This window comes from Dermochelys coriacea, chromosome 8 (genome assembly GCF_009764565.3).
Source record: "Dermochelys coriacea isolate rDerCor1 chromosome 8, rDerCor1.pri.v4, whole genome shotgun sequence".
Taxonomy (NCBI): Eukaryota; Metazoa; Chordata; order Testudines; family Dermochelyidae; genus Dermochelys; species Dermochelys coriacea.
Genome location: NC_050075.1, coordinates 35,481,227 through 35,503,954, shown reverse-complemented (window position 1 = coordinate 35,503,954; position 22,728 = coordinate 35,481,227). Strand labels below are relative to the sequence as shown.

General features: G+C 49.0%; 1 protein-coding gene across 2 annotated transcripts in view; it reads left to right on the top strand.

The window, feature by feature from the left end:
- The window catches only part of ECSCR (endothelial cell surface expressed chemotaxis and apoptosis regulator), a 44,882-nt gene that overhangs the window by 3,971 nt on the left and 18,183 nt on the right, over positions 1 to 22,728 (top strand). For both annotated transcript variants that reach the window (XM_043490872.1, XM_038413568.2), the window contains exons 2-5: positions 15,983 to 16,021; positions 20,779 to 20,820; positions 21,512 to 21,562; positions 22,154 to 22,261. In XM_043490872.1, the coding sequence (XP_043346807.1) occupies positions 15,983 to 16,021; positions 20,779 to 20,820; positions 21,512 to 21,562; positions 22,154 to 22,261 (240 nt within the window). The remainder of the gene's footprint in view (positions 1 to 15,982; positions 16,022 to 20,778; positions 20,821 to 21,511; positions 21,563 to 22,153; positions 22,262 to 22,728) is intronic.

The window sequence follows — 22,728 nt, the reverse complement described above, 5'->3', positions numbered from 1 at the left end:
GGCAGAGTCCCAGAGCAACCATTGGACCACTGGCCCTACTTAAGCCAGCAACAGGAATGGAAAACTGTCAGAACAACTGGGATCCACCCTACTCTGGACTGTGTACCTTGTGCCTCCTGCTCCTGCTTCCCCAGCTTGATTTCCTGGCATCCTGACCTGACTTGGCTCTGAACCTCTGACTTATGGGTCTGTTCTCTGGTTTGTTTCTTGCCTCTGACCCCCTGGTATCCCAACTCGGTTTGACTCTGGTTACCGACTTGTAGTTCTGATCTCCAGTCTCTCTTCGGCTTCTGACCTCCCAGTATCCTGACCCAGCTGACTCCCAACTGTGGACTCCAGCTCCAACCACTATATCTGGCTGTCCACAACCCAGCCCTGACAGCCACACCTTTAGACCAACCCAGCAAGATCCTCCTCCACTCCTTGACCAAAAAAGCCTGGCCAGTCTGACGTGTAGAAGGAAGGGGGAGGGTGAAAAACAGGAGGATCCCAGGAGAATCACCTTTCAAAAAGTTTGCTCACTAAGCAGATCTTCCTTAACTAGTCTAGCTCCCACCCACGCATCATTACAGTACATGCTTCAAGTTCCCCAGAGGACTCTTCAGGGAGTTTCTGAAAACTGTTAGCAATGACCTGCAGGCTGTGCATCCAGGAATCCTGTAGTGTCACGGTAGCTGAGTCAGCAGCAGGTGTCCTTACGGGAAATAGTTCCAGTAACTGAACACCAGCACATCTCTGCTTTGAAAGTGGATCTTTGCTGTAACTCCAAGCCCGGAGCTGGCAGAAGGACTATGGCCTGTACACACCATATGCAAGAGGCATCGCTGCTGAGGCTTAGCCTCAGGGCCAGGTGGTCCAACCTCTAAGATTTGCTGGCTGTAAACCAGGGGTGGGCAAACTTTGTGGCCTGAGGGCCACATCAGGGCTGCAAAACTGTATGGAGGGCCGGGTAGGGAAGGCTGTGCCTCCCCAAATAGCCTGGTCCCTGCCCCTCCCACTTACTGCCCCCCTCAGGATCCCCAACCCATCCAATCCCCTCTGCTCCTTGTCCCATGACTGCCCACCCCTAACCGCTCCCCCGGGACCCCACCCCCTTTCCGACCCCCCCTGCTCCCTGTCCACTGACTGTCCCGATCCCTATCCACACCCCTGCCCCTGACAGGCTCCCCTGGACTCCCACGCATATCCAACCCACCCTGTTCCCCATCCCCGACTGTCCCCCCCCAACCCCTGACCCATCCAATGGCCCTTGTTGTTTATCCCCTGACCTCCCCATCCTGGGAACCCCTGCCCCTAACCGCCCCCCCCGGGACCCCAGCCCCTATTCAACTCCCCCTGCTCCCTGTCCCCTGACTGCCGCCCGGGCGTCCTTGCACCTTATCCAACCCCACAGCTCCCCACACCTTTACCATGCCACTCAGAGCGGCAGGACTGGCAGCCGTGCTGCCCGGCCACAGCCAGCCACACCACCACGCTGCCCAGAGCACTGGCGGCATGGCAAGCTGAGGCTGCAGGGGAGGGACAGCAGGGGAGGGGCTGGGGCTAGCTTCCCCATCTGAGAGTTCAGGGGCCGGGCAGGACGGTTCCGTGGGCCGGATATGGCCCGCAGGCCATAGTTTGCCCACCTCTGCTATAAACCATGCAAGAGACTGGCTGGGACAAGCTTAACTTGGCTGCTGCTGTCTTGGTGAGATGGACTCCCCCTCTTTGGCTCACGTGGTAGAGCTGCTGCTTATGAACTAGGAGGGTCCTGGCTGGACCCTTGCTGGCAATAACCTGCAGGGTATGCACTAAGGGCACAGCTCAGATGGCTTGGCAGAGGGGTTAAATCCAGCCTAGTGTCTGAGCACCACATGCCTGTGGTAATCTTCAAGATTAAGGACAACATGGTGACGTTCAGGGATCAGAGCCAACACAAGAGTGGCAGAGATCTCTTAGATCTCATCTCCAGTGCAGGATTGTTCTCTCTAGCTAGGCAGTGCTTTGACCAAGGGAGAGCACATGGCCTTTCCAGGTCCATCTGCATCTCTGTCTAGCATCTCTAGCCTTGAAAGGCTGCGGGTGCTTGGTACACCAGACTGCATCTTGCAGTAGTTGTGAGATGACCACACTTTTCAAGCACTTGGCCACCTGGCCTCCAGCCCTATACTTCGCCGGGCAGCCATGTGGCTAGTTGTAGGGTTTGATGCACTGCTCAGCTCCTGCGTTTAGGGGGTGCTTCCGTCTTTACACTGATGATCTGGTGAACAGTTTTATTTTTGGATTAGACCCAGCAGCTGTGTGGGGCAGTCAAGTGACTGGGGCACCCTGATCCAGTAGTAGAAGTAGAAGGAAGAGGCATGGAATGTCACAGCAAGAATTCCTATCCAAGATTCCCCAGAGTCTAGGAGTTTGCAGGCTGGGGGACTGGTCCAGGCCCATCTTGACAAGAAACAAGCATGGCCTGCAGAGCCCTGGGACTCTACCATTGCACATGTGCTAGAGGTGCAGACTGGGGCACAGAACTGGCTGCTACCGGAGTGACATCCACAGGAGCAAAGGTCCTCAAGCAACAGGAGAAATCGTAAATCACTTTCTAGGGGTTGTGTGGCCCTAAAGCTAATGGTTGTGAATTACAGACCCAGTAACTGGAATGTTTAGCCCAAGCATCTCTCAGGGGTGTACAGACCCATCCTACCACAGGAACTAAGGGGTTAACGGACAGGTTAGACAACTCCTCAGCTGCAGCTAATTCCTTGGCCAGCAACATTTGGGGGATAAGAGGCTGCAGCTCAGAGGAGTGGGCAAGCTACCAGAGACCCAAGGTGCAGAGAGGAGCCACCCTGAGCAACAACCTGGCAGGAAGTCAGACCCTCATCAAGGGAGAATCAGAGAATGTGAGTCTGCAAAGGGCCTATGTGAGAGGGGAGGTGGGAGGCAGGAGGCAGCAAGGAATTGTGGGGAGCTGGTCCCAGCTTCTTAATGCAGGGTCCTGGGACTGGAATTCAGGGGGGGGATTCCCTTGCCAGGGCACCCCCAGCAAAGGGGCTAGTAAAATCCAGAGGACACTGCAGGGCCCTGAGACTACTGGGCTCCAGTGTATCAGACTTCTTATTGCCCCAGAAGGGGAGAGACTATAAATAGCCTGGCTGCAGTCATAAGAGGAATCTCCTCTGGCATGGAGACAAATGATTGTGGGGTGGGGGAAACTGAGGTAGGGTCACTGTGATAATGTGTGTGCACTATGGTGAGAGGGTGCTGGCTGGCAAAGGCACCTCTGGACAGTACCTGAAAGGCCTGGATTGAACTTTGGGGTTAGAGAGCTGGTGTTCTGGGCCACGGTGCTCGAAGCACCACAGGTCCGGCAGGAGTACTCTGAGAAAAATGAGGCTTACACACAGCTGTGAGTTATTGGCTTTACTGAAGGTTAGTGACCCACCTGCAATGGGGACTCCAAGCGTTGCAGTCACGAAGGCAGGGAACCCAGCACACCGGAGCTTTGCCTGGGACGGAGGGGCAGACGGTCAGCGTTAATAAGCATTACACAAAAACAGCTCATGAATATAAAATTAGGTGCTCCTTAAAGGGGGCTTTCTACTACCTGGCAAAGGGCTATGCAAAGCAGCTATGTCCTTCAAGAACTATCTATATCCTGCAATAACACAGCAGCTGTGTCCTTCAAGAACTATCTCCCACAATAACAAAGCAGCTATCTATGTCCCACAGCAGCCTCTCAGCTTGAGAAAGCAAAAGTCCCTAGCTAGGCTGTAACAAAGTCTTCCGCAATCCCTTACAGCTGGGTAGAACTTTGCATGAGCCACCTGTGTGCTGACACTTGGCTTCTCATGGGCAGCCCATTCATAGTGCTCCCCAGGCAGGCCAAGCAGCAGGAAGCAAAGAGGCCCAGCAGCCTTGCAGACCAGCCAGCCTGAACAGTAGGAGCAGTGTGTGCCCCCACCCCAGCAGCAGCTGTAAGGTGAGCCTGGGGAAGGTGACCGTGAATCCTTTGTATCCATGATGTGGAACAGGAAGCTAATAACCTGGATGACTGGACTTGCCCCCTGCCTTCTCCCCCTTCCTCCTGCCTTTGCCTAATCCCTATGTAAGGGACCACAGCACAGCTATGTCCCAGCACATTCCTCAGTGCAGACAGACTGATGGCTGCTCTCAGATGGAAGCTGGTGAAAGTGTTAACACAACTTCCCAGGGAATGAAATGGATGAGTTCAGACAGGCCTGCTTCATCAGATACTTTCCCTTCCTCCCTCAGCTTTGGCCAGGAAGAACAGGGTGCTCAAGAAACGAAAGGGAAAGGAATTGGAATTACAAAAATCCACCCCCCACCATCTCCCTGCCCAAACCCTAACCCTAAGGGTGGGAGTTAATGCTGAGCCAGGCAGAATAAAATGAGGAAAAAAAACAAACGCAAGTCTCCATGAGAGAGCACAGTGTATGTTTCCCCGTAACATGCTGCAGCAGCTCTGAGAACAAAATGGCAGCCAGCCCTGATGCCAGCTGACTCCCTTGAGATTTAAAAGTGCAGTACAAAGAGAGAGTTTTGTACAAAATAACTAGTAGCTGAAAGCCTATATTGTTGCACTGGTGTAGCAACTGGGCCAAGTAATCCACCATGTGTGCAGTCTCCCTCATACAACTAATGAAACTGTTGCATGAAAATTAGCTGTGGAGCAAGGAGGGTGATTGGTTGAGTACCTCTAATATCACAAGGGTCTAGAAAAACAACAAGGAGTCCGGTGGCACCTTAAAGACTAACAGATTTATTTGCGCATAAGCTTTTGTGGGTAAAAAACCCACTTCTTCAGATGCATGTTTTTTTACCCATGAAAGCTTATGCCCAAAAAAACCGTTAGTCTTTAAGGTGCCACTGGACTCTTTGTTGTTTTTGTGAACCCAGACTAACACAGCTACCCCCTGATACTTGACAAAGGTCTAGGACTCTTGGCACAGCCTAGATACATGCCTGGCTGCAACTGTACACCGCAAAGGTGTAATTCATAAAGTCAAAATGGCTGAGAACTTAAAAACTGGACCGTACCAGACTGTGAAATCCCAGTGATTGACCCTGGGGATAATCTGAACAAAGAGTGCCCTCAGACATGCTTGTACCTGTTCTATCACTTCACCCTGAGTCAACAGACAGTCCAGACTTCAGAATGACACACAGACAGGTGACAATCCTGGAATCTTATTAGCTAGAAATGCACCCTTTTCGGAGTGAACAGCATCAGAACCCTGCATGACAGCTCTGTTCGTGGATAACGCTTGGGTTAGACAATATCCATCAGCTAACTAGGCTGGGAGCCTGCAGTGGGTTTCTGGTCCCAGCCTGAACAGAAGGTTTTTCTCAGCCTATTTCACTCAAGCATGGCAAGCAGCAGATCCTTCCCCAGACAGACCCAAGAGGCCGAGAGCACCACTGCCATGGAAACCCAGAGCAAATACACCACTTTCCAAACAGCGGTGTCCTTAGGAAACTGGAAGTGCTAGCAGGGCAGGGGATCTCCTGGCAGCAGCCAGTGACCTAGTCTGAGGACACTGCTTCACAGAACAGATCTGTTTTGCTTGGACCGCTGACGATGTTAAGGAATGTTGGCATGGGGGTGGACAAATGCAGGAGGCAGCTCTCCTAGGCTTGAGGCTGGCGCTGGAGGGAAGCACACGCCCATGATTCACTGCTAGCTGCTTGACTCAATGGAATTGGCAAAACAGGATTAAACAAATACCGTAATGTGACTGTCCTGTCCCACACATGCCGCTTCCCCGCATTGTTTGGCTTTCAGCTTGCTGCTATATTTTTTTTTTTAAGAGTCAAATGGGTTTTTAATTGACTTCACATAGAACACTGATCTGTCTCCAGCACGAGCAGCTAGAAAGCAAACCCAGTCAGTAGTGAACAAATGAGAACCAACCAGCCCCCTTCTAGGAGCATGGAGTTGTGGTTAAAGCTCTTGATTGGGACTTGGGAGATCAGGGCTCAATTCTTGCCTCTGCTGCCAACCTTGGGCGAGTCATTTGATCTCTCTAGGTCTCAGCCTCCTGTCTGGGAATGGGGGACCATACTTCTTCCTTTCTCCTCCACATGTTCTGTGTTAGATGGCAGACTCCTTGGGGCTAGCACTTTCTCCTACTATGTGTGTAGAACCGTAGAAAGGTAGGACTGGAAGGGACCTCGACAGGTCACTAGTCCAGTCCCCTGCACTGAGGCAGGACTAAGTAGAACATTCATGACAGATGTTTGTCTACCCTATTCTTAAAAACCTCCAGTGATGGAGATTCTACAACCTCCCTGGGCAATTTGTTCCAGAGCTTAACTACCCTGACAGGAAGATTTTCCTAATGTCTAACCTGAATCTCCCTTGCTGCAATTTAAGCCCATTGCTTCATGTCCTGTCCTCAGTGGATAAGAAGAATAACTTAGCACCCTTCTCTTTATAACAACTTTTATGTACTTGAAGACTGTAATCATGACCCCCCCCCCCCCCCCCCCCCCCCCCGTCTTCTCCTCTCCAGACTGAACAACCCATTTTTTCCCAATCTTTTCTTGTAGGTCAGGTTTTTTAGAACTTTAATCATTTTTTTGTTGCTGTCCTGTGGACTTTCCCCAATTTGTCCACATTTTTCCACAGTATGGTGCCCAGAACAGGACACAGTACTCCAGCTGAGGCCTTATCAGTGCGGTGTAGAGCGGAAGAATTACTTCTCGTGTCTTACTTACAACATTCCTGCGAATACAACCCAGAATGATGCTCACTTTTTTTTTCTTTTGCGCAACACTATTCCGTTGTTGTCTCGTATTTAGTTCTAGTGGATCACAAACCCCCAGATCCTTTCTGCAGTACTACTTCCTATGCAGTCATTGCCTCTAATTTTTCCTATCCATGTGCGGAATGAATTTTGTTATGTGCACCACTATGGAGGTGATGTGTGGCAGGGATGGGGCTGAGGGGTTTGGTGTGTGGGAGGGGTCTCAGGGATGGGGCAGAGGGTTGGGGTGAGGGCTCCAGCTGGGGGTGCAGGCTAGGGATGAGGGGTTTGGGGTTCAGGCTGCCCTGGAGCTGGATCAGTTTAAACTCAGGCTGTGTATAGAAAAAATTCTTTGTCCGCTGGTCTCTGAAACCCCAGTATGAACTAGTCTCTGCAAGCTCCCCCAGCTGACTGTACTTCTTTGGAATTGTTTACAGCCTGAATGATTCCCACAATCAGCTCCCATTCTGTTTAATGCCTGGAGGAGCTGTGGTAGCCCTCCTTCCCATAGAATCATAGGACTAGGAGGGACCTTGAGAGGTTAGCTAGTCCTGCCACGAGTGCAGGGGACTGGACTAAGTATTATCTAGACCAGAGGTTCTCAAACTGTGGTCCGTGGACCACCAGTGGTCCGTGAGCTCCATTCAGGTGATCTGCAGATGGTTCTCTCTGTGGTGCGCTCCTGGGCAGCTGTACACAAGAGAATAAAGGGCCACCCACCTAATTAATGGAGCCACGCATGGAGAAGATGCACATGCACAGTGAGATGGTGGCCTTGGGGGAATAAGGGGTAGGTGGGAGGGGGCAGTGGGTGAGAAGAGGGAGTGGGGGGAATTTGGGACATGCCAGGCTGTGGCAGCCAGAGAAAGAGGCGACTTTCCCCAGCTCCAAGGCTGTGGCTGCCAGGGAGAGATGGCCCTCCTTCCCAGCCCCAGCTCTGTGATTGCTGTGGTGGGGGAGAGAGGGCACATCCATCGCATTAGAAAGGTAAGACTACTGATATTAAAATATGAGTTGTGTGCTTTTATTTGTAGAACAAAAAACATTTTTTTTATATAGCGCTTTTGTCCAAAGTGCATTACAATAGTTAGCTAATGGTACAAACAATATTTGGAAAGATCATTAAATGGTCCACAGGAAAAAAGTGACAACCACTGATCTAGACCATCCCTGACAGGTGTTTGTCTAACCTGCTCTTAAAAAAATCTTCAATGATGGAGATTCCACAACCTCCCTGGGCAATTTATTCCAGTGCTTAACCACCCTGGAGTTGCCTACAATCCATGGCCCTCAGTGATATATAAACTTAAAACAATATGGTTCCCAAAGTCTAAGATCCTGCATGTGGTTTCAATATCTGTCACAGCTAGTAACTACAAAAATTATATACAGGATTCCACCCATCAGATTAAATTCTACCTAGCAGAATGTCCACCTGCAGCTTCAATGAGAGATAGGATTTTCCTTCATTTGCATCACAAACTGTTCTTTACTGTTGCTGTTTAGCAGCTGCTATGTTTCACCCAAGGAGTGCATACCAGCATTTTTGAAAATTGGGTCACTTAAGTGGCTAAATAATTAATGTAGAAAGTGTTGTAGCAACCAGGCAAGATACAAACAAACTTCAACAGGACTTTATTTTTAAAGTGGAAACCTCTTTACCAAGCTGCTGCTGCACGCTAGGTAGCTCTCACTCCTCCTCAACTTTCCCCCTCCCCGCTTCCTATTTCCTGTCCTTTCAGACTCCCAACAGCCCATGCTCCCAGTTCTAATAATTACAAGCAGCATCTAAACACCACATTCCCTCCTCTCTCTTAAGAAACTCTCTCCCAATAAAATAAACATTGCTGTTCTAACCACAGGAACAAATATGAAACGACACTATACTGTTGGCAGAAATATTACACTGAAAACACTGTAGATATTACATAACATAGTCTCTAGTCCAGACAGGTGGTCATCCGGGTCTGACAGGCAGTTTCTCAAGCCTTGGTTCCAGTGCAATGTCTTGTAGTATCAACGCAACGGTGAAGTCATCCAATGCAGACTGGGTGTTCGCATAATCTCCTCTTGGTGCATAGGCAGGTGCAAGATAAGAAGCATTCCATACCCGCCCATCAGAAAGTCGATACATGTAAAGTCCCTTCTTCTCTATGATTTTAAGAGGAGATGTGAATTTATGGTCCCCTTTAGGTAAAATTCCAGGTTTTTGTATTCTAACGAAGGAACCACACTCAAACTTTGGTTCCTTCGCACCCCGCCGCTTGTCTGTGAAAGCCTTATACTTTGCTTGGTTCTGTTCAACTGTCTTTCTCACATCATCCTTGGTTTGGGCATCAGGTCGTGCCTTTAACAATCCAGCAATGTTCAGTTTAGTATTCATCTGTTTCCCATGCAGTAACTGCGGGTGATTTTTGCGTTGTGGTATGTTGTGTAGCCCGGTATGCCTGCAAGAAATCAGTAGTGAAGGTTATACACAATCGCCCTTCCAGTTTAGCCATTTGCAATCTCTCTTTTAAACTTCTGTTAAACCGTTTGATTTCCCCATTGGCTTGAGGGTAATATAGGGATGATCTTCTGTGTAAAATGTTCCTCTCTGCTAGAAAAGTTTCAAACTCCAGGGAAGTAAATTGACTACCATTATCTGAAATCAGTTCTTTGGGGTTATCTTCCCTGCTAAAAACTGGAGAGAGAGAAACTTAATTACTGTAGCAGAAGAGATTTGCAATGTAAACACTACCTCAGGCCATTTACTGAAATAGTCTATTAAAGTGATGGCATAACAGCAGTCACTTGGAGCATCATCAAAGGGTCCTACAATGTCAGTCGCCACTTTTTCCCATGCAGATTCAGGAAGTGGAACATGCTGTAATGGAAGGGTACATGTCACTGCTGTCTTATCATGCATTTGACAAGTGACACAGGATTTTATGAGTGCTTCAGTTTGAGAGTCCATCCCTGGCCACCAGTACAGATCCCGTAGTCATTGTTTGGTTCTGACAATTCCTTGATGAGTATCATGTGCCAGGTGTATGAGTTTTAACTGTAATTCTTCTGGTACAAGTCACTGGTGTGTACCTCATAGCACACAGCCATCAAGGAAAGAAAGTTCATCCCAAACCCTAAAATAAGGCAGCAAAACTGGGTCAAGGTTTTTAGGGTTACTGGGCCATCTCTGTCAGAAATTCCTGTCATTTTTGTAGAATTGGACATGCTGAACAAGCAGCCTGAAATTGTTCTTTTGTAACTGCAGTAAGAGCGCTTGTAATAAGCGCAACTACTACATCCTCATCCTCCAGTGGACCATCTGGTGAAGGCAAAGGCAGGCGAAAAAGGCAATCAGCTACCACATTTTGGTTTCCAGGCTTATACTCCAGTTCATAATTGAAAGAGAGTAGTCTTGCAGACCATCTAGCAAAACAACATCCTGCTCTTCCCAGTCCTTTCATGGTGAGCAACGTCATCAAAGGGCTGTGGTCTGTGCGCAACTTGAACGTGCAGCCCCACAGGTAAGTTCTCCATTTTTCAGTAGCCCAGACACAAGCAAGTGCTTCTTTTTCAACTGTAGAAAATTTTTTCTCAGCATTGCTTAGTGTCCTTGAAGCAAATGCCACAGTCCTTATGAAGTTGTGTGAGGACAGCCCCAAGTCCATAATCAGAAGCATCTGTAGATACAGTTGTGGGCACAATAGCTCAATCACAATAGCTTTATTTGGCTCCCTTAAGTCCACACAAAGGCGAATGCCTCCACCCTTCTTCTGCGTCACTACTATAGGTGAAACCATTCCGAGGAGTCAATCTCTTCAATAATGTCTTTTTGAACAAGTTTTCTAAGTTCCTCTGAAACAGCTTCCCTGACTGAAAATGGTAAGCGCCATAACTTCTGTCATACAGGCATCACATTATTCCGTATTTTAACTTTATGCAGAAACCCATAAGCACAGCCAAGTTCTCCTCAACCAGGTGTTGGGTCCCAGTTGAAACTGGTGTGTGTCCCGCAAGAGTGCTTTGCTGAGGAAGATCAATTCATCCATTAACTACCTTGAGATTTAAAGCAGCCAAAAAATCTCTGCCAAGGATAGGAGTGCCTTTGTGGACAATGTAGAACTCTGCAGTTACACAGCAATCACCAAAAGTAACTATTGCTGGCAGGCAGCCATGTACTAGAATATGGTTTTGTTTTTTTTTTGTTTTGTTTTTTCAAATAGCACACCAAGTGAAGTTTGGGTTCAGTAAGAGGCACATCTTTAAAGTAATGCAAATAGATGGAATCAGGTAGTATAGATACTGCTGAGCCAGTGTCCAATATTAGCTGAATAGAGTGTGATTTGCCTGAGGGTATGGCAGAAACGTTTACAGTGCACTTTATTTGTTCTGGAATATGTGCAGTAGTGATTTTGTTCATGCTCAGCACAGTAACATCTGATATTGTAACTGCATGCACCTGTTGATTGAACTGGCTGCTGCAACATACTTTAGTAAAATGCCCAATCTTTTTGCAATGATTGCACTGAACTACTTTTGCCGGACATCCTGTGTAGCTTGCAAGGTGTTGTGAGGATCCACAGCGAAAGCATGCTTTTACTGTATTTTGAATTTGCTGATTCAGTGGTTTTCCATTAGTTTTCCTCTTGTAATTGTTTGTCTGCAGCGATAGTGAATTTTTCTGCAAAGAAGTCACAGCCCGGACTGTGCCTCCTGTATACATGCTCATTATTTTGGCTTCATCTGTAGCTGACTCAATATGAGTAGCAATGGTTATTGCTTTTTCTAGTGTAAATTGTGGTTCTAGAAGTAAGCGTTCTCTTACATGAAGCATGGTTGTTTTCTCAATGAGCCGGTCTCTAATCATCTCATCTGCCATATTCCCAAAGTCACAAGTTACAATCAGACTCCTCAGGGAAGCAATATACTGCATTATAGTCTCCCCTGTTTTCTGCTGATGCTGGCGAAATCTGTAGCGATTAGCTACTACATTCACTTTTGGCACAAAATTCTTTAATGCAGTGAGTGCAGTCTCATATTTATCATCTGCAAGGGGGAAAGTGTAAAATATATGCTGCCCTTCTGCTCCAAGGCAGTGGATTAGCAGAGCGCGCTTTCTTACTTCAGAAATCTCTGTAGCACTGATTGCAAGCAGATAAGTCTCAAACATATGGATCCAGGCAGTAAAAGCAACTGGAGGCTCACCTGGGCTTTGCAGAAAGGTTGCAGGTGGGTTCAGAGGCAGAAGATCCATCCTCGTCGCCAAAATGTTGTAGTAGCCAGGCAAGGTACTAACAAATTTCAATGGGACTTTATTTTTAAAGTGGAAACCTCTTTACCAAGCTGCTGCTGCACCCTCGGTAGCTCTCACTCCGCCTCCTCAACTTCTCCCCCCCCTTCCTGTTTCCTGTCCTTTCAGACTCCCAACAGCCAGTGCTCCCAGTTCTAATAATTACAAGCAGCATCTAAACACCACAGAAGCCTAAATTTAGGCTCATAATTAGGAAAATCTTGGTTCAAGTGCTTTGAAAGACTGAGATGAAAGGTCAAAGTATTATTTGATGATTCCACTCTCTTCTCTGGAAGCGTGTACTCTGTACCTCATAAAAAACAAAGGGAGGTGTGGATCTCGGGGAAGAGGGCCCCTAGAAGGTAACATAGGCCCTGTACTTACCATTTACAGAGCAGAGTAGGGGGGAATGGGAGAGCTTTCTGCACATTGAGAAAGGAAGGATTTCACCCTACCCAAACAGGCAAGAATCAGGCCAGGAGAGGGGCTGCTTATGTGACTCCAGTGGCATAACACCCTATATGTGTGATGCCAAGGCACAAGGTGTTACACAGCCCTCCTGTGGCAATGAGTATGGAGTTCTGTCCCTCCAACCCCATACACTTTGCCCTCATAAAGCCCAGATCTGTGGGTTTTTTTTTTTATGGGTGACATGAATTTCCCCCCCCCCCCCATGAGGAATCCAGCAATCTGCTAGCATGTGTCACTAAGCAGAGTCCTTCTGGGGCCTGATTCAAAGCCCAGAGAAGTCAAGGGAAGGATCAGGCCCCTGGTCCTGAAGAAGAAAATGAACCACAGCTGTTTATTAAGTTCCTGCCACTGACTGTAATCTTCTTAAAGAGATCAAGTGCCTCTCTTTATGCTGCAGCAGAGCAGCTGGGAAATATGCCTGAGAGCAAAAACTCTTGAAACATCTGAAGTTCCAAAAATAAAAACTGACCGGGAATATCTAAAACCCACCACATCATTGTTTTAATGTGTGTGTGTGTCTCTCTATATATAAATAGGGCTAAAGAAGAAATGCCAAATAGAATCCAAAATTCTCCTGCCTCTGTGCTAAAAAAAGTGCTCCATGAGTGAGGGAGGTGACATGTCTCTGTAGCCCTCTGGGAAGCCTGTATCACTGTTATCAGGACTTTCCTGTTACAGCAGGGCCAGAAATTGCAATATTTCCCATCATGACTCACTCAGCAGCCTCCCATCCACCACCTAAAACTGCACCATTTAACCATAAATCACTCCAGCCTCAAAAAAAAGGGTAATTGGGCCGCACTTAAATTCAGTGGCAAGTCATTTGAATTGCTATAAGGTTTATTGTAATTGCAGCCCTGCTGGAGGCGACCTGCCTATTATTGTTACTTACTTCTATTTCAGTAGTGCCTAAGGGCTGTTTTTGGGGGGTTGGGACTTTGGTGTGATTGACAGGCACTCTTCAAACACATACAACACATTCTTCTATGACCAGAGTCACTCCGCCCCACCCCCTGCAGCGTACAACATGCACAGTTTTTGTCAGCATTATTCCCCTCCCCGCGCACAAGGATTCACCACTTGGCAAGCCTGGCAGTAGTGAGCCTGGATGCTTGGCATTTCCTTTAAACACACCCTTTGTCTCACTCCCATGCTATCATTTGGGCCGGCTTTCATTGCTTCCCCGGCTCGAGGTTTAGTTGTCTGTCTTGGGGTACGTCCACTCAAAAATTAAACTTTAGCTCCAGTGTAGACATAGCTGTAGGTGTGACTTGATTAGCATATAAATACCTTCCCCAGGAGAGAATACTGGGTACTAAAGGGCTCTTTAATCTAGAGGAGAAAGGCAGAACAAATGAAGTCAGGACATTAAAGGCAAATTCAAATTAGAAATAAAGCACACATTTTCAGTGGCAGGTTTACTATGGTGCCAATGGCACTGTGGCAGTGGGCCTACACTTAGAAGGGGCCCTGGCCCCTGGATCGTGTCCCTGATCCCCGCTATTCCTGCACTCTGCCCTGAGGCCCCACCCACCGCTTGCTCCTCTCCTCCCCCTCTCACCTGTGCGAGCGGCAGGCAGGGCCTCAAGGGGAAGAGGTTGAGCATGGGCGGAGCCTTGGGGAAGACACCAGGCAGTGGTAGGGCCTTGGGGCAGAGCATGGGTGGGGCTTCTGGGGGAAGAAGCTGAACAAAGGTGGGGCCTTTGGGGGCCAGGCCATGGTCCAGGCACCAGAGCCCACAAAAGATTAATCAGACCCTGCACATTTTTAATGTGAGGTTGATTTAACCATTGGAACAAACTACCAAGGAAAGGGGCAGATTCTCCATCTCGAAGACTTCTCAACAAGACAGGCTGCCTTACTGGAGTAGATGCTTTACTCAAACACAAGTTATTGGGCTCAGTGCAGGAGTAGCTGGATGGAAGTCTCTGGTCTGTGTTACACAGGAGGTCTGACTAGATCCTTCTATGGATCTCTGCCCTCCCCCCTGGCAGACCACTCGTCATGACTCCCTGTCTGAGCGTATGGTACTTCCATCAGGTATAGGGCTTATCAGCCCACTGCTCAACAGGTCAGCTGACTGAATGAAAAATCCCATTTTGTCTTTCCTGCTTTAAAGGTCCAGCTCCTAAGTGAGACAAGGAGCCTGGCTAGCTCAGTCTCACTGGTGTTCTGCAGTCGTCAATCTTACAAAGGTCTCCGGGAACTCTCAAGCCCTTCACTGACCTTCCTTTAACTGGAGCTAGCACGTTGATGGTGCACTGTACTGTAGAACTAGCTCCCTCTAGCTGTACCGAGCAGCAACACAACACAACCCTAACTAGGATCTAGTGGGTTGGGGCGGCCAAAGCAGTTGCAACTGCATGGGAGGAGAGGCCCAACGTTTTCATTCTATAACCATGCTTTGGCAGAGGAATTACGTAAGGGATCATTATCATTCCTTCTGTATTTTTCCCTGGGTGTGTGTGTGTGTGCGTGCACAAAGTGCTTAATGATCCTGGGATATTCTCCGTCTGTGTGAAATAGCAACCACAGTGGGATACGCTCTGTGTGAGCGCGCACATGCGTATGTGCCTGAGAACAGCAACACTAAGGTACATCCTGGGCTTGGACTGTGAGGGCAGAGCCTGTGTCGTGATGGGGCTGATTCAACCTCGGGGCGCTGTCTCTCGGCACCTGCAAAACAGTTTTCACTGAGTTTCGAAGAACTGACCTGGAACAATGGGTGCAAAGTCTCTGTGGCCTGGGCCTCTTTCAGGTTATATTACGTGCAATGATACTGCCATGCACGGGACTGATTGGAGCTGTAGGATCCTAAGGATCACTTCCCCTGCTTTTAGAGCTATATGTGACTACTCCCTCCAACTTCTTCTACTTCTCTGGTCTGGTGGGAGGCCAGGTTGTGCCTAGAGAACAGGGAAGGGGAGATTGCAGTCCTGCCTCTGCCACTGAGCTGGTGGGGGTTTTGATCATGAGCAAGACATTCCAGCTGTAGACAGTTCCCTGGCTATGGCGGTGCAAAGCAGCTGTAACCTCAGTTACACCCAAGGAGACAGAGCTTGTGTGAGGAAAGGGGCATTGGCTAGGGTGAATAGGCGATGTGCTGCTCCACTGCCTCCCATCCACAGAGCCTCATTGGGAACTAGACTCACTCCCCTAGCAGAAACTCAGAGGGTGGGGAATGGGGATGAGAACAAGGGATGAAGCCCTCTTTTGGGAATAGGGAGGGGCGAGGTATTCCTGGCTGCACCCGCTTCGCCAGACCTGATCCACAGAATGCCCCGCAGGCTATGAGGCTGCTCTTTGCCTAGGCAGCTGGGGGCTTTCCCACCTACACAGAGCCAGGTGCCTAGGGGTGGATTTATAGAGACCTGTTACAAATGGAGCCAGAATGGTCTGAGGGGCTCTGCCAAAAGAAATCCCCTCCCTGCCAGCCTCAAGGAAAATACCAGCCCATTGTTTCATTGACAAGCTGCCTTTTTTTCTTTTTCAGATGCTGAGAACAACATAAATGCATCTCTCACTAAAGAAGGTAAAAAACAAATCATCCTAGGATCTCAGCCCCTCCCTCTTCATATGTGTCTCTTAGAACAGTCACTGTCTAGAAAACAGCTGGAATTATGCTTTAGGATGAAATCCACCCCTGGCTGCAGGGGCAATATAAGGTCCCCAGCATAGTGGGGTGCTTCTGCTATCCAAGGGCAGCACATGGAGGTGGACTGGCTCCCCACCCACCCACCCCACCCCACTCCGCCTGTGGTGGAGCTGAGCTCTGCACCAACTCCAAAGCCCACCATGTAGAATGTGGGGAGGGATGGGGGCATAGCCATTGGGAGCCCAACTGGAGGGGTGGAGAGTCTGTCAAAGAGCTATATTACTTGAACTGCCCCCACACCCAGTCCCCACGTAGGTTCCTAGATACCACCTATTTACACTGCCTTTGTGCTGGGGCATGGAAGGCATCACAGTGAACAATCCTTATGCTCAAATAAATTTGTTAGTCTCTACGGTGCCACAAGTACTCCTTTTTTTTTTTTTTTTGTGAATGCAGACTAACACGGCTGCTACTCTGAAATATGGCCCTCAGTTTGCAGACTGAGGGCCTGGCTTTCAAGGGAGTACAGTGCCCAGCAGCTCCCATTGCGACAGTCAGCATGTGGAGCGTGTCAGAAACCCTGGCCCTGGCTGTAGGTGATGGACTCACCTGAAAATCCGGCATTAAGACCCAGATCCTCAGAGGGATTTAGGTGCCTAACTTTCATGGAAATCAATGGCAGTTAGGCACCTAAATACTTCTAAGTGTCTAGGCCTAAGAGCCAGGTTTGTATAAGTATTTAGACACTGAGAGATGCAGACAGGCACCCAGTAAAACAAAGCGGGTTGTTTTCCCCCATTAATGCGGACACTTTTGAAACTGTGGACCTTTAAAAACTCCACACGTGAAAACCCGACCTTTCAGCCAATTAATCTGCAAGGGCGAGGGAAACTGGAACTCTAAGGAGACCAAGGCAGGTCCAGAAGTGGGACAAACTAAAATGAGCTGTGTGCAATGCAGGAGAAATTGGGGACTCAGCGCTGGTGGGTGTTGGCTGTGCTGTGCATAAGGATGTTTGCAAGGCCATGGGCTCTCTCTCAACAGCGGTGCAATCAATTTTCCCATTACCTCACTCCAAATTCCCCTCCCCAGATGTTATCTCCCTGTTTACCATCAGAAATGATGTATCTGGAAACTGGTACTCTGGGGAACGTTATCTGTAAAAAAAGAATGGTGCCCCCAAGCTCCCTGGCTGGGGACTAATTCCTGTTGTGTCCCTTGTTTTGAGCTTCTGCTGCACATTTGAAAGCTGAAATTTGTTAGTCTCTAAGGTGCCACAAGTACTCCTTTTCTTTATTTGAAAGCTGCTGTCACTTATCTAGGCACCATTGAGTTAGGAGCAGTGGCTGCAAACTTGGACTCAGTATTGCCAACTCATGCATTCAAAAATCATGGGTTAGGCTCCCAAAATATGAGATTTGAAACAAAAATTATAAAAATAATAATTAATAATAAACTTCTGGATTTATTTATCTGGCCTTTGATTTCTGAGCTTTTAGGGGGCACTCAGCTTTTCTCTGTAACCATGAGGACTAAACTTACTTTTTTTAAAAAATGGAAGCTCAGACCCTGCCCTAATCACAGGATTCCAAGAGCTGGGGGTTGAAGGCAAACATCAAATAGCACAAAATTCATGGTAAAATCGTGAGAGTTGGCAGGACTGGCTAGATGTGGGAAATGGTGCTTCTCACACATCCAGAACGGAGCTATCAGGTGGGAAGGACAACATGGTCAAGAGAAGAAAGGAAAAGGAACTGGGGTTACCAGAACCCACTGTGTCTCTAGCTCCCTGTCCCACCCAGGCCCTAGAGTAGGGGTGGCCAACCTGTGGCTCTGGAGCCACATGTGGCTCTTCAGAAGTTAATATGCATCTCCCGGTATAGGCACCGATTCCGGGGCTGGATCTACAGATGCCAACTTTCCATGTGCCTGGGGGTGCTCACTGCTCTACCCTTGGCTCTGCCACAGGCCCTGCCGTCACTCCACCCCTTCCTGTGCCCTCCCCTGAGACTGCTATGCCCTTGCTCCTCTCCCCAGAGCCTCCTGCACACCACAAAACAGCTGATCGGGATGTTCGGGGAGGGGAAGGTGCTGATCGGTGGGGCTGCTGGTGGTTGGGAGGTGTTGGGAGCAGGAGGTGGGGAGCTGATGTGGAGGGCTGCTGACGTATTACTGTGGCTCTTGGCAATGTACATTGGTAAATCCTGGCTCCTTCTCAGGCTCAGGTTGGCCACCCCTGCCCTAAAGCATAGTGTGAGAGTTAAAGCTGAGCCAGGCAGAACCAGTTCCGGTGGGTGAGGGGCCCACTGGGGCAAAGACACCCCTACCCCAGACAATCTTGGGGGCTGGGCCCCTTGCCCCCACACTCCATCAAGTTTTTGAGAGGGTGGCTCTGACTCAGTTCCCTAAGACCCTGGCCTCTTTGGGTATGTCTACACTGCAATTAGACACATATGACTGGCCTGTGCTAGCTGACTTGGGCTAAGGGGCTATTTAATTGTGGTGTGGATGTCTAAGCTAGGACCTCATGAGGGGGAGGGTCCCAGAGTTTGGGTTGCAGCCTGAGTCCAGAAGTCTACACCCCAATTCAACAGCCCCGCAGCCTGAGCCCCAGTCAGCTGGCACAGGCCAGCCACGGGTTTGTAATTGCAGTGGAGACATACCCTTAGTCTTCCCCTACAGCTTACGCTGTGGGAGCTAACCCAGCCCCAAGGCTGCAGTAGGCTTCCCAAAGCTGAGACAAAGGGGCCAGAAATCACAAAGAGCTGCTCAGGGAGTGGGGAGCTCTTTGGCAGCAAGGTGCTAATGCAGCCCTCAGAGCTCCCCCATAAACCCTTTGCATGCCAGTTGGGACCAAGGTCACAGCACTTTACTGCTGTTGGCACAAGCAGCAGCGTGAAAGATGCAGCTACATTGAATGCCCCCTTCTCCCACTGCCACATCCACAGGCACTGAGATGGATGTTTGGCTCCCAGGGAACAGCTTCTGTGTGCTGTGTAAGGGGGGGATTTCATTCCTGGAGAGAATGTGAAAGAAGAGAAGATGGATGCTTGTTCTCCAGCAGAGATGGGCCTGACCTGGATCTGTGCTCTCCCAGGCTCTGGGGTGGGCATTGTTCTTGGGATTCCCAGTCAGGCCTGGCTCCACTTTTCCATCGCCCCCCAGAGAACAGATTTGCCTGAAAGGTTTCTGCGCACACAGGGTAGGATCCCATTCTCCACCCCTCATGGCAGATCTCAACTCCTCTGTCCCTGCTTACATGGAACTTTGGGAGGGTGGATCTGACAGCCAAATGTTGGCCTTACTTTGTTCCAGCCAGTCTAATCCGAGTACGGGGACACTCCCTGGCCCCTCGAGAACAAGGGGTTAACCTCAGCTCAGCTTCCCCCTCCCTTTGCAATACTGACCCATAACTTGGCTGCTGGGGAAAGGAGGGAATGCTAATGGGAAGGTGGGTTCCTCCCCTAAAGGCAGAGGGCTGGGTTGCATCATAGACAGCGGGAATTTTGATGTTACTTTTTTGCTTGTGTTAACTACAGTTGATTTCCACTGAAGGACATCCTTCCTGGAGGACAAGCTATTACTTGACTGTCCCTGTGTTTTCTTTCTAATGGTTACTCCACATCATAGAGGTGGGCAAGGTGATTGTGACAGCACAAAAGAGAGGCTTGGGAATTAGATTTCAGTAGTGTTAATGGCACCTGTCCTTGCTAGAACTGGTCAAGGGCACGCAAGCCCTTCCCCAAATACTGGAAATACTTTCCTTCCCCCACCCTCCAAGGGCCTTTACTATGAAATATTGCTGGTTTTCATATGCTTATTCATGTCCCCTGAGGTTTATATTTTAATGAATTATTGGAAAGAAAGGATCTGAGAAGTTGCAACTAGAAAACATCTCAAATGGCCTTTCTCTGCCAAGATAGAGCATTGGGCACTAGTTTATTATTGCACATGCCAAGCATTGGAAACACCCGAAGGAGCAGCACAAGAACAATAAGAGACCCACAGAAAACAAAGTTACCCTAAAATGAAGCACTGTTATACCCTCCTCTTGTAGCCCTGACCATTAGGAACCTGACTGATTATATTGCTGAGTTATACGCATCTGTGGGCCTTGTTCTTGGGGGATGAATTCACCCCAGGGCAGAGGGGTGGCACAAGACCTAGGCACCACTTAAATGAATTTCAGCATGAGTGAAATCATATCTACACTTTTAGATTAAATAGAGAATAAAAATAATATAGATTCCAAAGGTGAAACATTGTGACCATCTAATCTGACTTCCTGTAGCACACAGGCCAGAGACCTGCCCCCAAATAATTCCCAGAGCAGATCTTTTAGAATAACTTCTAATCTTGATTTAAAAATTGTCCGTGATGGAGAATCCACCTCGACTCAGAATAAATTGTTCCAACGGTTAATTATTCTCCCTGTTACAAATTTACACCTTACTACATATACATATAGCTCCTTAAACAATATGGTCAACAGGTGTCACATTCTAAACAGTTCACTACCTCTCACTATCTGCTGCTTTTGGGAAGTGGGATTAAGTGTCTTCTGAAGCCTGACCAGACAGAAGATGGGACAGAGGACGCAATCCAAATGATTAGCAGAGAAAAACATGGCAAGTGGGGTAGCTTGACTCTCCAGTCACGACTCTGCACAAACTACCTCGGTCATGTCATTTCAGATACTACGGCCACGCCACGAATCACAGCCAGCGTCACAGCAGGTACAGTCAGCACCTTGATCCAGTTACAACATCCAGCACTATCCAGTGGTGGTTTGAGAATAAATGGGGCCCCCTGCCTGCTGAAGGGTCTCTGTCTTTCCTATGGGACTACATTTCCTCTCAGATGCTGACTGCCGTGCAATGCAACCCCTCCTCCCTCAGGTCTCTGGGGTCAGAGGAAAGAGCAGACCCCTAATGGGGACATGAAGTATGGCCAGGTCTGGCTCCTCCTCTCCTGGTCTGTCTGCCCAGAAGCAGTGAGTGGGAGGCTTAGCTTGGCTGCCTGTGGAGGGGAAGACTGCTAGCTGGGAGCAGAGTGAGCCAGGAGAAGAAGCTGTGAGGCAGGGACGGGGCCTACAAGTGGCTGTGTGGTGGCCCTCCTGGCTCCCTGCCTTGCCAATGCTCACCAATCCCCTCTCTCCCTGGGGCAGACCTCTGTGCTCTCTGGCAATGGGCCCCCACCCAGTCTAGGGGATGGACCTGCCCCTAGCTACATCAGCCTGTCTCAGGCCTGGTGATGGATGAAGTCCTCTTTACTGCTGCTTCCTCCTCACCACATCAATCTCTGAACCCTATGCTGCATGGAAGGCCCCTTCTCATCCACCCATCGTAGCCTGCCTTGAGCCCAGCAGGATGACACCTGCTGCTGGGGTGTGAAGGATCTAACTCCATCACTTTGCTCCTGTTTCAGCTATTGTTTCCTCACCATCGCCAGTCCCTACAGGCCAGAACCACAGCTCAGGTAAAGTCGGGCAAAGGGGAAGAGCCTGAGGGATACTACGGACGTATAGCCCATGTGGCACTGGATGTCAGCAGAACCCACAGAGCAGTGGTGGAGCAAGCATCCTGGCTGTGTGGTGGCCCTCCTGGCTCCCTGCCTTGCCTATGCTCACCAATCCCCTCTCTCCCTGGGGCAGACCTCTGTGCTCTCTGGCAATGGGCCCCCACCCAGTCCAAGCAGGTGCCTGGGACAGCATTCAGAATGGGGCGGCAGTCCGTGTCCCGCGGTGGCAATTCGGTTGCAGCTCTGCTGCTCTTCCCACCGCGGTGGCTTTTAGGCGTCAGCTCTGCCACTCTTCCGGGCGCAGTGGCAATTTGGCGACAGCTCCACCGCTGTTGTGGCAGCGGCAATTCGGCAGCGACTGCGTGGGGCAGCAAAATTGGTAGAGGAACCCTGTGGCTAATAGAGGGTTCCTGTGTCTAGTTCCATGGAAGCAGCTGTCAAATCACTTAGAATGATGCAAAGGATTGAATCAATGGATTTTCAAACAAAAAGTGCTCCCTTACCTTATTTTTGCTTCTCTGCCTTCTGGTTCCACTGAAACTGGCTCAGGGAGGCTGCTACAGGTGGCTAGAAGCAAGGACTCCTCCCCAGGAGATGGGAGACAAAGGCTGTCAACAGAAAGCTACAAGCTTCAGTCTGCAAATATAAACCCATATGGTAAGCCAGTCTGAATTCTTCCTATTTCGGGTCCACATGTTTGCTATCTGGGTAGATTCTTATGGAAATATACTGCACCTTTTGTCTGAAAAATTCCTTTAAAAACATAATTTTTCCCCAAACAAGCGAACACAACATGATCCTAAATCAACCCCCTACGTCTGAACATCCCTGATCTATGAGAAAGATTGAATCTGAAATCAGATCTTAACATCACAACTGGCTCCTATTTTTACAATAGGCCAGATTATAACACTATAGCTTTTTTACAACACTTTGCATCTTTAGCTCTTAAAGCACTTTTGCAGAGAAGGTCAGTATTATTGCCATTTTACAGATGGGAAAACTGAGGAACAGGAAGGGAAGTGACTTGGCCAAGGTCACACAGAAGGCCAATGGCCAAGCTGAGAATTGAACTCAGGTCTCCTGACTCCTACTTCAGTGCCTTATCCACTAGAGCACACTGC